Below are 22,080 nucleotides of genomic sequence, written 5' to 3'. Positions count from 1 at the left end.
ACCAGATTTGACCTTTGACAGAAACCCTAGCCCATCGCCTTCTGATTCGTTCTGAGATGATGGTTACGTTTCCTTGGTGCGCCATCTCTTTTCGAACGGATGAGTAGGCACCCTCTGCTGAGGATTTCCCGCTTGATGGTATCGTATTGTCGGTCAAGGGCGTTGAGGAATTGAAAGAGTTTTTGTTCTGACCTGATTTTGTTGTAGGCATCCCACAAAGTTTTTGCCGTGGGAAATTCAGTTAGGTTACTTGCAAGATCGGGTTCAATATTTTGTATTAACCACGACTAAATCGTCTTGTTCCCATTGTTCATATGCTTCATCGGTATGTTCCGGTGGTGCCGGGTTTCCCGATAAGTGGGTTAAAAGACCTTTTGATTTCCCTCCGATGGCAACTTGAATCATTCGAGCCCATAGGGAATAGTTCTGGCTATTTAGCTTGAGGCTGACTTTCAGGCTGTCGGAAAGATTTTGTTTTTGAGGTTGGTTTAGACCATTCTTGAGTAGGTTGGTAAGTTGTAATGCGAGCTCGTCATTGTTATTGCTCCCGGACATGGTTTTGGATCGGGTGTTGAATGGTTAAAGGGCTGAAAAAGAGAGGTTTGTAGCAGCAGGTTTTGAACAAAAAAACTGGTTTGAATGAGATTGAGAATTGGTAGAGATGAGCAGTTTGGATTTTTGGAGCAGGATGATCCAAAGATCATGCAACCTGCTTTGATACCATGTTTTGAATGGACATTAGAGAGTATTTTTATTATTCTTGTGTAATAATTGTATGTTACAGAGACAAAAAGAAATAAATAAATAAATACAAATGGACAATGCCTTTAACTATGGAAATTATAATAAACAAGGTAAAAAGAATCCCTTGATTGGTCTGAATGGCTGGCAATTTGGTGGTGAAATCTTCAAATAAAGAAATGATGTAAATTGGTTGATCCTTCAATATCTTCGTTACTCTTTTTATATTTTCTAACAACACAGCCGCCATGATGTTGGCCAAAGTTGATACATTTTTTAAAATCTTTTGTACTTATTTAAAGGTTCCAAAGATGTTTTAAGGAGTGGATTCCATATGTGGTCAAAAGAATCATGCACGTTTAATGCAGACAACTATCTTTTGTCCCCGCGACAGCTTGCTGTGTTTGAGTGTTTACGTGCCCCTCATGCTCAGGATTTCTGTCAGTTGTTCCCATTGAAGGTTTAGGGCAACGTATGTCGGCAGTGGAATATCGGGCTATCCTCAAATACCGGCTGATGGTACCCCTTTTCCCGGTTGATGACCCGTGTCCCGTATGTTTGAAGGTTTGTTTGGATTCTTTTGAGGAGCATGCAGTCCATTGCAAAGAATTACCGGGCTTTAAATATCGACATAATCTAATTCGAGATGTGCTTTATAATCCGTTACGGGTATAACCGAAAAAAAACGGTTTTAGAAAATAATAGTTAGAAAAGAGAACCGGCTTGGTTATTGGTTTAATATTTTGAATTATGATTTTGAGAAAGACGGTAAAACCAATTCAACCAGTCCATGGGACCGATTTTTAAAACATTTGTTTTGTGGATAATAAGATATAAGAGGTTGGTAGGTATGGATTAGGGTTTCTCTTTTGTCTCTTAAATAAATAAATTGATACGATTGAAAAGCTTTTTATTCCATTTTTTAACATCATATAACCTTATAATTTATATATCTGATTCTAAGAGTACAAAGAAAGTTGATAAAATCCACATCAACTTAGTTGAATAAAAAATCTTTTTGTGTTTATCCTATCTTAATGGTTGATTATTCTTAGAACCAAGTATCATCCAAAATTGGTCGCTCAGCAAAAAAAAAATAATAAAAAATAAAAAAGAATCAACCAAAATTATTTCGCACATTCGATGGTGACTCATAACTCATAAGTTCTAGTTTGACCCTTGAATCATTTTTCTTGGTCTAGTTTGATACATTTTTATTCTAGGACAAATAATGACCAACATAAATAGTCCAAAAGGCAAATCTTTGAACACTTACAACTTACAAGTATGTGTGTAAAATGTATATATCTTGATTCTCTGAGTGTGTTTTCTTTAAAAAAAAGTAACTATTTGTATAAGTAACTACATGGTAAATGAATAATACACATAATATAGAATAAAACCTTAGAAATGACTAACAATATAAAAAATTAGAAGACAATAACGCAAAACCGAAAACGATTCACATAATGTGTGTATCTTTGTCAAATTCTGACAATGCATGAATCTAACATGAAAATAATAAGTTTGAATTTACTCTAAACAACCAAGGGATTCGTAACACGCTTCGTTAAATGCATTTGTTCTTGTCAGTTGTCAATCTCATAGTTCACAGCGGGTTCATTTAACATGATATTTTTATATATATATATATATATATATTACAAATTTGTTGTATCTCCTAACTTAACTCGATTAAGCATTTTATGTCAAACTAATGAGGTGGTGGTTCATTAACAAATACAAATTCTTTAAACACATAAGATTCAAAGTTGGATGTCTTGGGTTCGAGTCCCATATACGATAACGATTAAAAGAAATTTTGTGTCATGTCAAAATTTAAAGGTTAAAAAAGAGAACTACATAATGTTGTACGGTTTAAAGTTTAAACACGATTTATTTATACATACTCTTACTTTTTTAGAACAACTTTCTTGTGTTTAGGCTACCGTACTTCTCAAATTGGAGATCCTCATTGCCCCACTCTAGACAAACTATCTTGTTTTTACCGCATCCACGTCAGCTTCAGAGTTTATCTTGGGTGTTCCCACCAGGAAACCATACAACTGCTGCCACTTGACAGTCGTTTCCATACCACAAGAGCAAAACTTTCCAGCGTAACACAAGGCCTAACTCAAATATTTTATTATATTAATTCACCAAAAATGACACAGGCGGGGGATCGAACTTTGACATTCTATAAAACTCCTACTGATTACCCTAAGGGGGTGTTTGGTACAGAGAATTGGGGGGGTGAGAAATGGAAATGAAAACAATTCTCTTGTTTGTTTACGAAAGAAAGAGGTGAGAAATGGAAATAAACCATTTCCATTTCCCTGATTTCTTTTCTCTAAAAAAAGCGGAGAAATCATTTCTCCAGGGTTTCATTTCTCACTTCCATTCTCTTCCGATTAACAGATCCCCTCTCATCGCTATCTCCATGAAACTGGTGGAGAGAGAAACAACAAACCCCAAGCCCTAAATCCAATCGAATCGGATCATCCAGTTCTCACCAACTGTCAAATGCTCACAATTTGCTCCCAATTCACATCGATTCTCGTTCCGGTGAGTGATTCTGTAACTGATTATTGTTCCGATGACCTAATTCCGCTTTGATCCGTCTCGATTGGTGATTGATTTTTAGTTGTTGTGATTGATTGTGTAGATGTGGATCTGAGTTATGGTGAATTGTTAGTTGTGCTGGTTTATTGTTGTTTTGATGATTAATTGATGTGCGATGAGTGATCTTATGGGGATTTTGATGTGGTTTTGTGAAATCTAGAGTGTGATAACGTAATTGATTGTGGATTGTTAAATTATTTATGATGTAGGTTGCTTTATAGTAAGAGTTTGTTAAAGGATGTGTGACATTAATGTGATTATTGCAACTTCAATGGCAGCTGAATGTTATATTCTGGTTTTTAGATGTAGCTTACTTTGAAATTGTACATCATATAATGTAATAATGCCTCTTGTAGCATACTGCATACTGAAACTAGTGAATTATTTGTTGGAGATAATTAGTCAAAGGTGGAATAAGGAGTGTATGGTTTTGTTATTACTATTTACAGTTCTTAGAAGGAATATATCTTACTGATTTAGTAATTTATGTGCATCGTCATCTTGTTTTAGCATATAAGTTTGAGTTAGTTTAACACTGAATGAGGTTTTGGGAATAGTTCTGTGATAGAAGCATATTTTCTTCAGTGGTTAATATGTTTGTTCATGGGAATTGTGCTCTATCTAGGAACTTGATTACTGCTTTTTTAATGCTTAACTCTTGCCTAAAGAGGAAAAGTAATTAGATGTGTCTTGTTTGTGACCATGGTAATTTTACCCAACCTTGTGTGCAAAAAGGATGAAGATAAAAGTTAATGTATTTGTAGTGCATCTTCTTTAATTTTTGTTATTGTAGTGCATACCTATGCAGGTGTTATGTGAAACCTCATTGATTATTATTTTTTCAGGAACACATGTTTGTTGGTGAAATAACTTTGAGGGTCCCAAAAGTGTTTGTGGAGGGTTACATTCATTAGAATATTTGGTTCTCATCAGGCTTAAAATGGCCTCTTCCAGCCTAGGACATGGTGGAGTCGGTACATCAAGAACTGTTGGTGGATTTAATGAATCCTCTACTGCAATTGATCGGTTGGGAAGGGGAATGCTTGAGATGAGACTTAGGGATAAAGTGGAACGTGGCGATGACAAAGTGAGTGTAAGTATAATCGTTAGATAAGATTTATAACTTTAGTGCATTAATATGCAAAAATGAAAACTTTAGGGGTATATTTTATTATATTAATAAACTAAGGACTTGCATAATAAAAAAATCAATAGATATTTTGGGTTGGACTTATATAATCATCAATCTACACTCCATTAATGATCAACATCACATAACCATTACATTACTTGAAAGCAACAAACTTTATTATTCAATTTGAATCTTTATCGATTACCCCCAATTCTTACACAAGGTATGCATATAATTTTGCCCTAATTTTGACCTAGGGTTTCAATTGCAATTGGGTGTTCAATTTCGTATCTTTAGCTTGTTTTTTAGGTTAAGATTCATCAGTTTTATGATCTATGGTTCTAATTTTATTAATTGATGTTATTATTATGAATTACAATTAGGGTTTATGTTTATATTAATGTTTATGTTCTAATTTCATCTTTTATTTTTTTAATTTTATGATTTTGTTGATTGATGGTGTGAATTGTAATCAAGATTTGATTTTTAAGTGATGGTTGACTTTATTTTTACAAGTAATTAGTTTTTTTTAATTATTATTATTATTATTTTGTTGTTTTTGTTAGTTGACTTTTTCATGGTCAAAGATTGTGATTTGAATTATGGTTGTTTGTGATTTGATTCAGGTACAATGGGTAAAGGAGCTAGGATTGTTTTCGTGTTCTTGTTGGCTGCCAGCGTGGCGTGTGATGCTCGGGATTTGATCGCTACCTTGAAAAGCAAGGTTTCTTTTGTTTCAGGTATTATATGTAATCAATATTTGTATGGTTTTGTAAATTTATTGTTTTAGTAGCTCATACTCTTGGTTATATTTAGCTGTGTAGACGAACCGAACAAACATGAACAAAGTATATTTGTGCTCGTTCGTTTAGCTTTAACTGAACAAACGATCGAACATGAACATTAAACGAATGTTTTTTTTCTTGTTTGTGTTCGTGCCTTATAAAAAAATGAACTTATTTGTGGTTGTTATGTTCGTTTATTTAACAATGTGCTGGGTCTAAAAATTTATTAAAACTAGACTAAATTGTTATGGGCTTAAACAATTAGATGGATATATTAACAAACGAACTTAAACAAACGTAAAGTAACGGACATAAATGAATGCAAGTGAAACATAAACAAATTTATAAGAGCAAACGTTCGCGAACATAAATGAACAAACGAGGCATATGTTCATGTTCGTTCGATTATAATGTAAATGTTAGATTCACTGAACGTCCGGTTCGTATACAAGCCTAGTTATAAACTTGTAATGGTTGTTTTGTAATATTGATTATTATTCATTCCTAAGATTCCCAATTTAAATGCAATATTTGATGAGTGAATGGTTTAAACAAGTCTTTTGATATCGGTTTAAATCATTTGTTAATGTTGGGATAAACGAAATTTGCTTCTGGTTATCAGATTATTTAGGGTCTAACCAAGTTTTTTTGCAAGATTTTGAAAAAAGTACCTTTTTACCCCTGTAGTTTTGAGATCAAGTGCCCAGAAGAGATTTGGAAACGTGGGTAGAAACGACAACTTGTGTAGTTTGTGTGAAGAATATACTAGTGAAGCTCTTCTTTATCTTCAACAAAACAAGACTCAACAAGAAATTATTTCAATTCTTCACGAATCTTGCTCCAAGCTACATACATTGAAGCAACAGGTTAGTTTTCAAATATTATTTAAACATGTCAAAATGGACATTATTATCGATCTTATAGGTTTTGAGCTAAACTGAACCAAAAATTCATTTTTTGAGTTTTTGAAAACAGTTTTGTTTCGGGGTTTTGGGTTCGGTTTTTCCGGTTATAACATTTGTAATTAGAAATTTTGGGACAAAAACATAAATGCCCAAAACAATGAATTTGGGCCTAAATCTTTATGATGATTAATGATTATTATACATTTGGAGTCAAGTATATGGTCTACACTATGTAGTAATATAATATAATTTACTTAACGTTCAAATACAAAATAAAAATCCATACATGCGATTCGGTTCCGTTTTAATTACATGTAAATCGGAACCAAACTGTCGTATTTGTTTATTTTCAGTTATTTCAATTTTTTGCGTACGTCTACTTTCTTATTTGAAAATTCTGTTACAAATAGTATGCTATTCCACTAATATGCTTTTTTTTAATAAAATGAAGGTAATATGCATTTCGAATACTTGTTTGAATTCAAAATTTCGGTTCTGTAAAGAAAAGATTTGATTTTTGATTAAATCACATGAAATTTTCAATAAAGCACACATCTATAGTAACCCGATGGTCCATTTAGGGTAAAAGTTATTTTGATTGTTGTTTTTTTCAAAGAAATGGTTAGATCTTGATACATAATTCTTAAAAAAGAAACGAACTTTAGTATAGGTTCTTCAATTTTACGGGTTAAAACTTTAATTTTGATATGAATATTATATGGGCCGTATCCTGTGCAGTGCATCACTTTGGTAGATTACTATGCTCCTCTATTCTTCCTTGAAATCTCCACCATCCAACCCGAAGAATTTTGTGGAAAAGTCAACCTTTGCAGTCAAGTTGTTGCTTATGCTCAAGAACTTTCGGAAAACAGCTGTGATGTTTGTAATATGGCGGTTTCAGAAATCATTACTTTGTTGAAAGATCCTGATAATCAGGTATGTTTAATTTGTTAGCCTGTTGGGTATAAGTTTGACCTTTGTAAGTCAAAGGATGACAAAAGTAATGAAAAATGTTATTTTTCTTTTCAGTTGGAAATCTTGCAGATCCTCTTGAAAGAATGCAAATCCGTGGAGAAATACGTGCCAAAGGTTTTTTTGCTAAATTCCGAACCTTTTTTTCGAATTTGTATTAATATATTAATTATGTATGTGTTTTTAAAGAATTATCAGTTTCTAAACCCTTGTACTCAAATCTTTTGGTTCAAATTACCTTTTTACCCCCTTAACCTATTCTTTTTCATTGTTTATGTCAACTTGTTAAATAATTAATATTTTTTCGGTTTTTCGACAGTGTAAAACTTTGGTCTTTGAATACGCGCCGTTGGTCCTAGCTAACGCGGAGCAGTTTCTAGAGAAAGAAGACATTTGCACCAAACTGCATGCTTGTGATTCCCATGGGTCCACTCAAGATGCATCTTTGGTTTCAGACAACTAAAAATGATATAACATGAAGGGGGGTATTATTGTCTTTTTCCACAATGTGTACATTTATGGTGCATGTTTTACATTTGGCTCTGCAGACTTGCTTTGTTATCAACCTTGTAATTATGCATTGGTTCTTGTTTGTGTGCTATTATGACATTTGTTTTACACTGCATTCCTGCACTTTAATTTAATATTTGCATCGGCCCGACCCAAGACAGCCCAAGTAAGCTTTCTTCGGTACCGACCTTGGTCTTGAGTATTAGCGAGTTTATCTGGTCCTGGTCCTGGTCCTGGTCCTTTTCCATTAGCATGAGACCTGCGTTTGTGTATTGATCACATGAATTCATCGTTTGCATGGTAGCTAAGTTCGTGTAACAATCATGTTCACTTGTATTAGTGAACTGTGGACATTTCATACCTAGCCTCATTTCATATAGAATATAAAATGGAAATAATGAACCCTTTTCTTAACACCTAAATTTCACCTTTACGTTGCACTTGTTAAGGATTTTAACCTGTAAACTCACATTTGTGCGGGGGACACTAGACCAATAGGTTATCGATAATAAATATTTAGGGGATGTGATTTTCATACACCACCCTTATGGTGACTGTACATGTTTATATGGCTCGTATAGGTCTATATGATGGACCGTATAAGCCATGCATGAATGACAAGTGTATCAAGAGAACACAAAAAATAACTAATTCAGGTCATGTACGGCCCATATAGCCATATACGAGCCGTATAGACGAAAAGTGGTGTGCGGATATTCATACTGGTGTATGAAGATCCTAGGCCATATTTAGTTGATAATACTTTTATGCTTCTTTTGGTTTTTATGCTCATATTCACGTGAAGCTATGCCATATTTTGTCAAAGCATTTTGGTTGTGACAATGTGGACAAATAACATTTGAGTAAAAAAAGTTTAATGTTGGACAATGTTCATGATGTTTTTAGGTGTTTTTGTTCTTTTACATGATCAAATGATACTAGTTTTTAACGTGAGCCTTGACCATTATTGTTGCATTTTGAATCTTCTGATAAACTTGTTTTCAGTCAATAAAAAAATCCACATGGCCAGATCGTTATGTTCTGTTTCGTCCACAAGAGAGATAATGGTCTTACCGAACGCATTGCAAAAGAGCATTCACGGTAGGTTCCTCGTCTCCAAACCTGAGTATATTTGGATGTGAATGACATAAAAACTCCACAATTAAATGTCCGGGATCTTTCCATTTGAATAACCAAAAATAAATCTTGAGCTTCTCGTGAGTAAAACAGACAATAGTGGTTGGCATGAGAAGTCGAACGATACAAATACTACTAGAGTACCGATGTTTTATTCTTTTTACAATTGGGGGGGGGGGGGGCTCTTTAAGAACAAAAAAATCCTGCGTGTTTGTAAAAGCTTCTTATGAATCTTACATAGTCCTGTTACCTCTGCCTACATGAGTGACATCCTAAAAAATTTTCACTCGAGGCAACAAAAACTATGTAAGATTCTTATGAGCAAACAAACAATATTATTGGTACGAAATACAATATGTTACAACCGTTTGTCTTGAGGATCGTAAGTCACGACGTGAGAGTCCGAAATAAACAAATAAATACATTATTAGCATCATCGTGAGAGGTAGATCTCCTGATCGATCTCTGACTACGTGAGATTAAATAGGGCAACATTTCTATATCGAGAGTGTGCTAATGCATTACACGTGAAATGAATACTTTGCTTTTTAAGAAGAGTATTAGCCAAAGACCAACCAATATCATGATACGTACAGTCGTCATTAACTGAATTCACTACTGCGACGATGAAAGACACGCCGCATGCCACGTCATGTCTCGTTCAGTCCAAATATCACATGTAGAAAGACGACCAAAGCCATCCCTTTTCATCGAGCAAACTTATCAGTGTTTATGTCATAACAGAGTTCATTTAGGGTCAGGCTAAATATACCCCCTTGGTTGCTTGTCATACCCCTCCCTGGAAAAACCAACTTTAATATTACCCCTTGAAATTATATCATTACCAAATTAGCACAAAAACAAGGATTTCATTTTTTTTACAAATTGCGTTTTTTTTATGATTTCAAGTTTAGGGTTTCGGGTTTAGGGTTTAGAGTTTAGGGTTTAGGGTTTAGGTTTCGGATTTAGGGTTTAGGGTTTAGGTTTTCGGGTTTCCGGTTTCGGGTTTAGGGTTTAGGGTCCGGGTTTAGGTTTTCGGATTTAGGATTTATGGTTTAGAGTTTAGGGTTTAGGGTTTCAGGTTTTCGAGTTTTGGGTTTATTTTGTAAAAGATAAAGAGGTAAAATAAGGATATTATAAATATATATACTATTAAAATAAAAAAATGCATGTTATAAATATTTACAATATTAATACTAAAAACATAAATTTATAGTAATACTTGATAGTTTTTAATTTGATATATGTAATGAAGATTATTAAGTGAAAAATATGTGTTAGGGACTAATATGTATATAAATAATTTTAAAAGGTAATAATAATTTATCTAATAAGTTAATGAAGGGTGTATATTTAATAAAAATGATGTAAGGGATGTATGTTTAGCAGCACCTTCATTTAATGCTTATCATTACATTATCTGTAATACCGAACCACCGTTGACACAACACATAACTAATATTGCCATTATTATTAGTTATCTTCCTTCATCTTACTAATACTTGCCACATAACATAACTTCATCATACAATGCAAAATAATAATTTTAAACTTCAAAATTAATAAAAACTGAAATGACCCATAATTCCTAAGTCCTTAGAAACAATAAATCCGAGTCAAAGGCCGTGTTTTGGACTCAATAACACAGAAAGTGACACTCAAAGTCTTCTTATGAATTCCATAAATAAAACCATCTGATTCCATTTCTCTTGATGAATTTGAGATGGGTTTTCAATCTTTAAACCTGGGTTAGTTAAAATCTTTAATCTTTTTCACTATTCCACCTTGTTTCACTCCCAATCAAGAACCCTAATCTTGATTTCCTTTGTGGGTGTAATTAATTAGCCCTAATCCCAAAAGGGTTTTGGATTAAACCTAATTTGTGAGGTGGGTTTGAAATATAATCATCAATTTGTTGTTAAATTGGGGGTTTTGGTTATAAAGATTTTTTTTTTAAACATATCAATTTTCTTTATTTAGATGTGTCAAAAATTGGGTTCCAATATGTAGAAACATAGATATTACATCAATATAGCAGGTAGGCGGGCAACAAGCTGCGCCGCCACCCCTTTCTGAATCTTGATATTGGGTTTTGGATTTTGTGAGGTGGGTTTGCAATATAATCATCATTTTGTTGTTGAATTGGGTGTTTTTTGTGATAAAGATTTAATCTTGATATTGGGTTTTGGATTAAACCTAACTTGTGAGGTGGGTTTGCAGTATAATCATCATTTTGTTGTTGAATTGGGGGTTTTTGTGATAAAGATTGAATCTTGATATTGGGTTTTGGATTAAACCTAATTTGTGCGGTGGGTTTGCAATATAATCATCAATTTGTTGTTCAATTGGGGGGTTTTGTTATAAAGATTGAATCTTGATATTGGGTTTTGATGAGATGGAGGAAAATGCAGCAGCGTTGCATACTGCTATGAATTCTGTGCAAGCATTGGGTAAGGGATTTGACGTTAATTTCGATAAGAGGTTGTTGTATTGTAAGGGGGTAGCAGGGTCAAAAGTTGTGGAGATTGATGAAGAACACACAAGGGATCTTTGGATTTATGATAATTTGGTTGTGCCGAATGTGTCGAGAGATATAGAGAATTGTCAGGATTCGGTTGACCGTGTTATGTCCGGCGTTTGCAGTTATCATGAGGTATATCGTTGATCACTCGTTAATTTTTGGTTTTTGATATTTGGTTGTAGTTGTAACATATATATTGCAAGAAATTAAGAATCTTTGTTTACTTACATAGTTGGCGGCTTTTGATTTTCAAAGTTGGGTTTTTAAGTTCTTTAAAATATTGTTTTTTGACAGTTAAAAAGTTTTAAGGGGGTGATTAAATTTGCATTTTGGAGCTGATTATGAGATTGTTTCTAATAGTTCTTGCTTCTGTTCAAGCTGCGAGCCGAGCCGAGCCCTAGCTCAGCTAAGCTCGAGCCCGGCTCATTTTGAGCTCTAATTCTAAAGCTCGAGTTTGCCACATGATTAGTTTTTTCAAGCTTGATCGGCTAACTTATTATCTGTTAATTATTTAATATACATTTATAATTAGTTTATTATATAAGTGATAGGTTAAGCTCGGGCTTGTTTATTAAACACGCTTATTTTTTGGCTTGAGCTCGTCTAAGCTCAGTTTGATTTGTGCTTTTAGCGAGTCGATATCAAGTAGCTTGCGAGCGGCTCAGCTTTACACCCCCAGCTAAAATAAAACTAGTTATTAAAGAGTAAAATGCCTGATTATTCCTTCTTAAATGTAATTTATGGTTAAACTTAAAAATATTATCTTTATGACACTCGTTATGATTGCAGATGGTCGAGTATTTTAACAAGAGAGCTAACCTATCAGGCAACATTCCTCTCGGTAGCTTCAATGCTGCGTTTAGTTTTACGGGGTCAAAACATGTAGATTCTGCAGCCACTAAAACCCTATGTATGGATGGGTTTTTTATCCCGCTTTCTAAATTTGAGCTCACGAAAACCTCGTTAGTGTTGCTCGAAAGTGTTAAACGGGCAGTCCCCACAACGTGGGACCCACCAGCCTTAGCAAGGTATTCATCTTATTGGGACTATTCTGTATTTTTCCTTCTAAATGTTTAAATATTCATATACATCCTAAGTTTCATAATGCCATATTTACCCTTTCAAAACACTAAATATGTCATAAATACTCATTCCATGATGAGTATGATAAAAATACTTACTTATAAAAGTTATTTTAATTTAATACATGTTAGAAGATATGTAAAGTTTTGAACTTTTAAAAGGATATATACGCAATTGCCACTAATGGTTTATTTCTATATTATTTTTTGTGTGATAGCTTTATTGAGAATTTTGGCACTCACGTAATCACATCGGTTACAATCGGTGGCAAGGATGTGATATATGTCAAACAACACCAATCATCACCTTTGTCAACCGTTGAGATAAAAAACTATGTTCAAGATATTGGAAATCAAAGATTCTCCAACCCTGAAAACCTTACCAATTCGGGTCTTTTGAGATACAAAGAAAAGGCTAGTTTCTCTTTTTTATTTTTTTTTAATTTTTTTATTCGTGCACTAAAATTGTTTTATTTTTTAATTTTATTTTACAGGGTGGCGATCCATCAATGTTTAGCAGCCAAGGCGTATATCCTCAACCGACAAGTGCACCATCACTCAGTGGAAATGCAAAGGAAGTATGTAAGACTATATAAAGTCAATGGTTGACTTTTTTATTTCATTTGAATTAGTAACAACATATTCTTTTAAATTTCATAATATCATATTTACCATTTCAAAATGCTGAAAGTATCATGTTCATTTGTTCCATAATAAATGTCATATATTTATTTAGTTATAACATTTATGGTAATAGCATCGTTTTCTTGTTTGGTTATATAGTGAAAAAGACGGTTATAGCCAGGCTTGTAAACGAACTAAACGAGTACGGACAAAACATGTTCGTGTTTGTTTTTTAAGAAAGAACGTGTTTGTTTATGTTTGTTTGTCAATAGTATAACAAACATGTTTGCTTGTTTTTTATTTATTTTTATTTTTGTGGTTATACAGGATGTAACCGTTATTTTCAGAAGAAGGGGAGGGGATGATTTAGAGCAAAGCCATACTCTATGGGGCAAAACGGTAAAATACTCTCCGGATGTCATCGCCATGCAATTCGAACCCATTACGTCTCTTCTAGAAGGATTACCTGGAAAGGACCATTTGACGCGGGCCATAAATCTTTATCTTGAATGTAAGATACGTTTTCGTTTTTCAATTTTTTTTTAATATTTTTTGTTTAGTTTCAATTTGGTTTAAAATTAATCGTGTGATTTTTACGCTTGATTTGGTTATAGGTAGTAGTTACTGGATGATACTAAATCTGATTAAAATAATGCTGACTTGGCATATATGATATATGCCACATGTCGCCTAAATGTGATATTTAATAATTTTTTTATTAAATATTAATTGGGTTTAAATCGTGTTTTTTATTTTCATGCTTGTTTTGATTATAGTTACTGAATAAAAATCTTTTCTGATTCGGAAAATGCTGACCTGGCATATATGCCATACGCCCATACTTGCCTAATGCGATATTAATAATTTTTGTTAATGTTTTAATCGTGTAGTTTTTTTTGCTTTATTTGATTATAGTTACTTAATAAAATCTTCCTGTGTTTTAAAAAAAGCATGCTGACTTGGCATATATAATATATGCTGCCCGTCGTCTAATGTGATATTTTAATAATTTTTGCTTGTTACAGACAAGCCTCAGATCGAAGAGCTAAGGTACTTTCTTGAGTTCCAGGTGGCACGAGTGTGGGCCCCGTTACAAGACCCGCTTTTGGGCCATCAAAGAAAGGAGCCTGTTTGCCCGTCTTTACAATTTAGCATGATGGGCCAAAAACTTTATGTTTCTCAAGATCAGGTACATGTCTTTGAATCCGTAAGACGGTTCGTAAACCGTCATGATACTGTACCAGTACCGGTATCGAAAATACGGATACTGAATTTCAGGAAAAGTGGTACCGGATACCGTACCGATGGGATGAAGATATGAGTTAAAAATAAAATGCTAAAATATGTTGTTAAAAGGGCCTGCACTTGGGTAATATCTTATTGATAATGGGTCTAAAGATGGGTCAACAGGTCAACAGGCTCTATGTATTTTTATGTCAGAACGGGTAAATGGGCCGGTTCAAGTTTGTAACTTTTGATAATGGATAAAACAGGTAAAGATATAATAATAGGTTGAACATGTAAACGGGCTCTCTTGTGGGTACAACACGGCCCGTTTTGACCTGTAACTAAATTATTATTATTATTATTATTATTATTATTATTATTAATCAATTGTTTGTTTTTTTTTACTTTCGCATAGATATCGGTGGGACGTAAGCCGTTATAGGCATACGGTTATGCTTAGAAGGTGCAAAACATAATCGATTAGCCATTCACATCCAACACCTACAATCGCTCCCCGAAAAATCCTCCGACCAGTACTGGGACACACACGTAGCCATCGGGGCACCCAAATGGCTCGGGCCCGAGGAGCAAGACAGTCGATGGTTCGAGCCCGTTAAGTGGAAAAACTTCTCTCATGTAAGCACCGCACCAATCGAAAGCCCTGAAGCCTTCATTGGTGACTCGTGTGGGATCCATATCGTAACCGGGGCCCAGCTCGGTGTCTGGGATTTCGGGTCAAGAAACGTTCTTTACATGAAACTGTTATATTCCCGACTGCCCGGATTGCACTGTTCGAAGATCTTTGTGGGACCACTCTCCAAACGATAAGTCAAAGCGGTCAACTGATAAGTCAACTAATGGTGGAAATAGCGTCGCTGATTCGAGCTCGGGTTCAGGAAGTAATAATAAGTTGGCTAAATTTGTGGATACGGCGGAGATGAGTAAGGGGCCCGCGGATCCACCTGGCCATTGGGTGGTTACTGGTGGTAAGCTTGGTGTGGAGAAGAAGAAAATTGTATTGAGACTCAAGTATTCTCAGCTTAACTATTGAGTGAGGCTATCTATGTTGGTACAATGGGCCGGGCCGGGCCATCGTGTATCGTTTTGGATATTTGTTTTTGGTTATAGGAATGTTTTAACTTTTGTAGAAAGTTTCAGAATATTTTGGTCGGGTCGGGGCCAGTTTGGGCCGGATCGGGTCATAGACTCATAGTTGCGTATTAACGATGTATGAACGCTTTACGCATGGTATAAATCTCGTTAATATCTAGTATTATAAATTCGACAATATTTATAACAAACATAACTTGAAATGTTATTACTCATTATTTAAACACTAAATGGGCTGGTAGAATCGGTAACCAGGTCGGGTGTTACTGATTTTTATATCGGATATCTTCAAAGATCTTCAAATTGACCGCCTCGAAAAGTTTGACTGAACTTCCAACTAGAAGGTGCCACGTTGTAGCTGGTGACAGTTCTTCCGTCACTAGCTGTTACTTTAAAACGAGAGGCTTTGACCGTCGAGATAAGAGTTGCTTTGCCAGTTTTGACCCCAGTTTTTTGTCATTGTTTGCCAACCTGTTTTCGACCCTTTGATCGCAACGCTATGGATTTCCCCTGCAACCGCCGACGTTGTGATCAAAACTAAGTTGAAGTAAGAGTGACCATTGATTGTGAACCTCATGCCTCCTCTCTTATACATGGTACCCTATCAAAGACATCACAAGTTAGAAAATAAATAAATAAATAGATTTATTAATTTATAAAATGTATAAAATCTTACTTTAACTTATCCGACCATTAATTATAATATTATTCCCAATGCACCACCCGTGAGGTGCATTTGGCTAATGTGCCCCCACCCTTGTGAAGGGTCGTATTGATGAGGCGTGCGCACTTAGTGAATGTCCCTTGAGGTGGACATGATATGTTGGAAGTGCTGATAAATTAATTTAATTTTTTATTTTTTTCTTTGTTTCAGTTAATTTTAAGTGAATTAATGATTTATACACCATATATTTTTTTTACTTATATATTGCATTTATTTTAAAATATAATGGAGTAAAATAACAAAATTATGTAATTTTTTAATTTCAAAAATATTAACTTCTATAATTTTTACACTCTTTTCATTTATATAGCATTCTCTAACTTATATAGCTTTATTTTACTAAGAACATATTTGTTTATTATAGTAATTAATTAAACTTTATAAATACATTTATTTGGTAAAAAAATAACTTGATTTTGAAAAAATTAATAAGATGATGATTATAAGTGCTTTTTTTTACGTTTTAAAAGATGAATGGAAATATGATGCATCAACTGACTTGGCAAGTTTATTTATGAGTGTTTTTAGATATATATATGGTGATGATATAACATCTTTTACCTTCTATATGCCACGGGTACAATTCCAGCGTGATATTGTGCAATCTTCAAGAAAGCGGGTTGTGACAGATCAAAGTGACGTAGTGGCGGGTTGCACCACCCGCCATTATCATTGGCCAACACATAATTTGGTGGACAATAGTTGGTGGCAGTGACAGTGATGACGTCACGAAGACACCACTTTTGGTCAACGACACACCGCAATTGGTAGCAAGCACCGCAGCTTAGCCCGTTGTTAAAGAGGGTTGTGCTCAATGCCGCGGTGTTTGTACCGTAGCCATCACTGTAGAGGTTACCGTAGCCACAAGCACCACCTATATGCATTAAAATTGTTCACAAAAAGTTAGTTAATAAAGAGATTGGTGCGCCTATGTAAGTGCAACCGTGTGTCACAATAAATAAAAAGATCATATAAAAAAGTTTATTTTTCATTATTTTTTATTTATTTAATTTGGTTCATAGAGTAAAATAAGTATTTGATTATCTTAACCAGGCATTAATAAACGAACACGAAAAATAAACGAATATAATTTCTTTGGAAATTGAATGTGTTCATATTTGTTATAATACACTAATATTACTTTAAACATGCGGATACATCCAGAGTAAGTTTAAATATGATTATAGTAATATTTACATTTACTTTTAACTATAATGTAAAGATTAAACTACCCGGTCTTACTTTTAACCGAAGAAATAGATGTTAATGAAGTGGACTAATTGATTGCAAACCAAAATGAAACGTCAGGAACGAAAAATGCAAATTTTAAACTTTTCTACTGATATAGAAAATTTGAATAAAACCATAGAGACTAAAGCCGCACTTTACTCTCAACAACATTTAAAAAGTAAATAGTGGTATCTTAATTTAAAGTCTAAATACCATTATATAATTCACTATTTGTTCTAGATTAATATTAGTAAATGTAACAAGTAAAATTGAATATAAAACCCCATAAACGAATGTGTATGAATGTATGTATATAAACAAATCACGAGACATTATGTGTTCATGCTCGTCGTTTAATTACATTATGACATAAACTTAGAAACACACATACCCATGGTACCAGACGCATCTTCACCACCGTAGAAAGTTGCATGAGCCTTTTGCCAACCGCCTTTTAAGCCATGGGCGGTATGGAAACACAAGACGATGATCATACTTAAAACCATGAGATTACTCATGACGCGTTTATGTTCCTTTGATGAGGAGGGAGATATTGGAAGGTATGTATATATATAGAGAGAGTGGTGTACTAGTGTGCATGTAATAAAGTCACGTTTGAAGCCAGCAAAAAGGCTTAATATTAATTTAGTTCAAATGATCATATGTATCCATGCAACCAAACTATGCATATGACTCAATTAAACTCATTTAAGTTTGACTTTGCTATAGTGTTGGGTATACGTGTAAAATGGATCACAAAACACATTAAGAGCACTCACAATAAAGAGAGTTAAAACAAAAAAAAATATCCAAAAACTTGTCACATATAAAAGTAAGTAATTGTTACATTTGTTACTGATATTATTATTGAGTGTTGGTTTGATTGTATAAAAAATTAGTTGAAACTTGAGGATCATAAACATAGACTAAATTGTTAGGGCTTTAGTATTAGATTCACGTTCGATTCCTACTTTCCAATCGAGTCATGATCTCTTGAATTTTCTGTCGGAATTGAGTGATTTTTCAGAAATCGTATAAAAATGGTGTCATCTTGAATTTTCTGTTGGAATTGAGCGATTTTTTTTAGAAATCGTATAAAAATGTGTGTCATTTTACTTCCTCGAGCTAGTATCCTAAAAGTTTTTTTCTTTTTACGAAAGGTCTTGATTTTAGAAATCGGGTTGGGGGCAAAATAGTTAAGCGACTAATAAGTGATAAATTAGTATCTCCCAACAAAGGTGTCGTATATCTTCGGGATAAATTAATAGGTAACTCTGATCAGGTGTAGCGTTGTCACGGCATTAATTAAATTTTCTAATGGAGTCGCGTACGACATGGTCATTTTAAAACAGGGAAGATGACCAAATGTCCATCTGTCCAGTTAATATCGGCAAAATGTCCATTTCACCAACCAATTTCGATAATGTCCATCCTAAAACTCACTGAATTGATCACTTTTTAATAATTACTTGCATGGATTTTTAAGCAACCAGATTCTGTTACTTGTCCAAAAAATCTTGTCGAAAGCTAAAAAGAATGTCGTTAGATGCCAAAATAAATTCCGTTGAACACCAAAATAAATTTCCCCGGACGCCTTAACAATCTCGTTGGCTCTGATGACTTTTCTTAAAAAAAGACTAGTAACCCAACGGTTTTATAACACGTGACAGTATCTTGTTGGCTAAAAATCCCGTCACTAATAGTGATTAAAAAATTGATCAGGACGACAAGCTTTTAATAATATTTTATGAATTGGTTGATCAAATGGTCATTTTATCGATATTAACCGATCAAATGAAAATTTTATTCATAAAGAAGTAATTAAATATTTGAATTACTTAACACGTGAGAAGGTTACATGTCAGAAAACACTAACACGTCAACAACATAATAATATTTTTGGCAGGTGATATGTAATAAATCTTTGTACAGCTTGCTGACATGTGAACTGTTGTCGGCCCATTTTCTAGAAAAAAAATAAATGATAAAGTACACGTCGGCAAATTTAGTTGTTTGGTTAACTCGTGAAGCGATCTAATAAGCTTTTATACCAAACTCGGTTTTTCCACGTCATCTTAGAAGTAAATACATGACTCATGTCAATCAGGGCCGGCCCTTGTGTGTATTAAGTTAAAGCAAACGCTTTAGGCCTCTAAAATTTTAGGACCTCCGTTCGTTTAAAACAAAAGCTATTTATACAGTCTATATTTATGTTTTCATTCCCAAAATTAGTAAATATTGTTACTGAAGTGAATTGGTTAAGGTTTAGCACTTATAACTTCCACGCTCAAGCTCGAGTCCATGCTGCAACCATTCTTTCTACACTTTTTGCATTTTTTTTTCACAAATCTACCAATTTTTTTTATTGCTTCCCTTTTGCAATATTATGATCAGACGAACCCACAGGTTTTCATTTAATCAATCTTTTATACTATTTTGTATTCTTTTTTTCCATTATCTAGCCTTTTAATGTATTTTAATTTGTGGTATGTGATATACAGTTTTGTAAACTATGTTGATATTAAAGCATCACATTTATATTGTTAGTAATACTATACTACAATAGACTTAATGTTTTAATATTTGCATATAGATGGTTGGTAAAATACTAAAATGTGATATTTTGGTCTATTTTATGAATTAATATGTATTCATTAATCGTGCCCGTTTATGCAAAACTATGTGATGATATTGAGTCCGAATTTCTCGTTTTGATGTTGCTAGTTGACTAAGTGCATGGTCTTTGTTAATGACTCAAGTGTATTTCTGAGCCCGTATGATAAATCACCCGACCCGACCGACCCACTTGTTTTGTCATACTTATTTGAAAGTAAAAAGGCCCCAAATTCAGAGACTGCTTTAGGCCTTCAAAAAGGTTGGGCCGGCCCTGCATGTCATATAGTTTTGCTTTGATTATAATGAATTTGATTTTAATTAATATATTACATTTTAATTAAACCTTAATAATTTTTAAATTTGTAACATTTAATGTTAAAACAAAATATATTATCTTGCGTCGGGAGATTTTGCGCGTAATGGAAACCTTGAAGAGAATATTTATGGAAAACAGTTAGTGATTTGAGGTTGATGGTTAGAAATACGAGTTTGTATGGTCTCAAGCAGTCACCAAGACGAAGATACAAGAGAGGTAACTAGTATAAGATCATTTATGGGATCAAAAGTAGTTCTTATGATAATTGTGTCTACTATAGAGGATATGTATATAACATAATAAGTTTATGTATACTTTGTGTTGTGTTGTTGATATGTTACTGACTATGTGAGTAACATGCATGATTGTACAGAAAAATAGACTACTAAGCAACTTACGCAGCTTAATTCGACCCAAGGTAATATTATTATGTGAAGGAAAAAGTTTCTTCATGGGTCAAAGAAAATATGTGACAACTCCAACTGTTCATTTTTTTTACGGGTTTATCTTTTAATATCATAGAAACATCCAAACGATTTACAATGAAGTGACAGGTAATTTTAAGTAATGTTTCAATGTGTCAAACAGGGATACATCAGAAACAAGTAATGATATATGGGATATGTCTCCAGGAACAACAAAATTAAGTTAGAACTTTAGGCCTTCACTTTCTAAGACCTCAATTTTCAAAACAAAACTAATAATGATAATTTGTAAGATGAGATCTGGATTAATGTGTGTGAGTTAAGCGACATGTAGACTGAATTAAGTCAGGAAAGGTGTGAGGAACTGTATTACTTATGTATTTACAAAAAATGATGATATCTTGATTTATTTGAAGCGAAAGCAAGATAACTTTTTTTAAAATAAGGCCTCGATTTTACGCATCGTTTTAGGCCACTAAAGAAGTTGAGCCGACCTTGGGGATATGGTGCTAATGCGGTTGAAAGTCTCATGTATGATGTATCTAATAGTGTGTAACATGCATGCACGACCTAGGCTATATATGTTGTTAGTGCGGTGAGAAGATTTGAGGCTTAAATCCAGGAAAATCGCATTACGAAGTTGTGAAATGGATCTTTAAGTACTTGAATGATTCTAAGGTATTGGATTGGAATTTTGTTATGATCGATCTCATGAATGTTTCTCTTACATATGTAGATGGTAATGTTGCATAAGATCTTGATAAGGGGATATGCTATTGGTTATATATATATAAAGTTCTTGGAAGTCTTGATAACTGAACAGTATCGTTACAAACCGAGGTTATGTAATTACTCTATAATGTAGTTGCATAATTATTCTATATATATATATATAATTATCCTACTTGATTCTCACAATTAGCACGTTAATTTATTTGTATTTGATTCAAACTCAATATATCTATATTTTAAAAGACTAATAATATTCAGTGACTATTTTGATAAAAAGATGGTTCAATATGCCTATTTTTATGATGTTTCCATATAATATTTTTACATATGTGAATTATCATTTATATTGTTAGTTTATAGTTGACCTAAAATCTACTAAGGTGATTACTTTTTTGAGTTAAGTGACAATCTAGTTTTAGAATCCTATACGCAAAACTACAAGTAATTTCTTGCAAAAATTTCTCTTTACACATGCAAAAAACACCTTAATTTCTCATAGTCACACATTATATAATGTATACATTTTTCTTCAGAAAACCCTAATCCACTCTCTCTCTCTCTAAAACCACACCAATGGCAGGCGGACCCAAGGCGGCGTTTGTGGCAGCCCTCATCACCATCATGGCGGCTGCCACCATACCACGGTCAATGGAAACCGGGGTGACTTGC

The 22,080-nt window shown here is 33.7% G+C and overlaps 1 protein-coding gene and 2 pseudogenes across 3 annotated transcripts; 2 read left to right on the top strand and 1 right to left on the bottom strand.

Annotated features, from left to right (window-relative positions):
- The first annotated feature begins 4,615 nt into the window (after positions 1-4,615).
- On the top strand, positions 4,616-7,779 carry LOC143583899 (uncharacterized). Its single transcript, XM_077066077.1, has 6 exons — positions 4,616-4,718; positions 5,122-5,235; positions 5,968-6,146; positions 6,924-7,121; positions 7,215-7,274; positions 7,477-7,779. The coding sequence occupies exons 2-6, from the start codon at positions 5,127-5,129 to the stop codon at positions 7,618-7,620; spliced, it is 690 nt and encodes a 229-aa protein (XP_076922192.1). The 5' UTR covers positions 4,616-4,718; positions 5,122-5,126; the 3' UTR covers positions 7,621-7,779.
- Positions 7,780-10,444: 2,665 nt separating this feature from the next.
- On the top strand, positions 10,445-15,325 carry LOC143583884 (MACPF domain-containing protein CAD1-like; annotated as a pseudogene). The gene is made up of 8 exons (XR_013144257.1): positions 10,445-10,691; positions 10,911-11,457; positions 12,115-12,353; positions 12,626-12,821; positions 12,902-12,985; positions 13,359-13,542; positions 14,057-14,220; positions 14,674-15,325. The product of XR_013144257.1 is annotated as an MACPF domain-containing protein CAD1-like (transcript).
- Positions 15,326-15,512: 187 nt separating this feature from the next.
- On the bottom strand, positions 15,513-18,118 carry LOC143583898 (expansin-A8-like; annotated as a pseudogene). The gene is made up of 3 exons (XR_013144262.1): positions 17,714-18,118; positions 16,654-16,966; positions 15,513-15,969 (listed from the first exon to the last, which is right to left on the bottom strand). The product of XR_013144262.1 is annotated as an expansin-A8-like (transcript).
- Positions 18,119-22,080: the final 3,962 nt, after the last annotated feature.

The sequence above is a fragment of the Bidens hawaiensis genome, unplaced genomic scaffold (assembly GCF_021521415.1).
Source record: "Bidens hawaiensis isolate Kalapana, Puna unplaced genomic scaffold, B.hawaiensis_p1.1 tig00032715_1, whole genome shotgun sequence".
Lineage (NCBI taxonomy): Eukaryota > Viridiplantae > Streptophyta > Magnoliopsida > Asterales > Asteraceae > Bidens > Bidens hawaiensis.
This window is presented reverse-complemented; position numbering and strand designations above follow the sequence as displayed.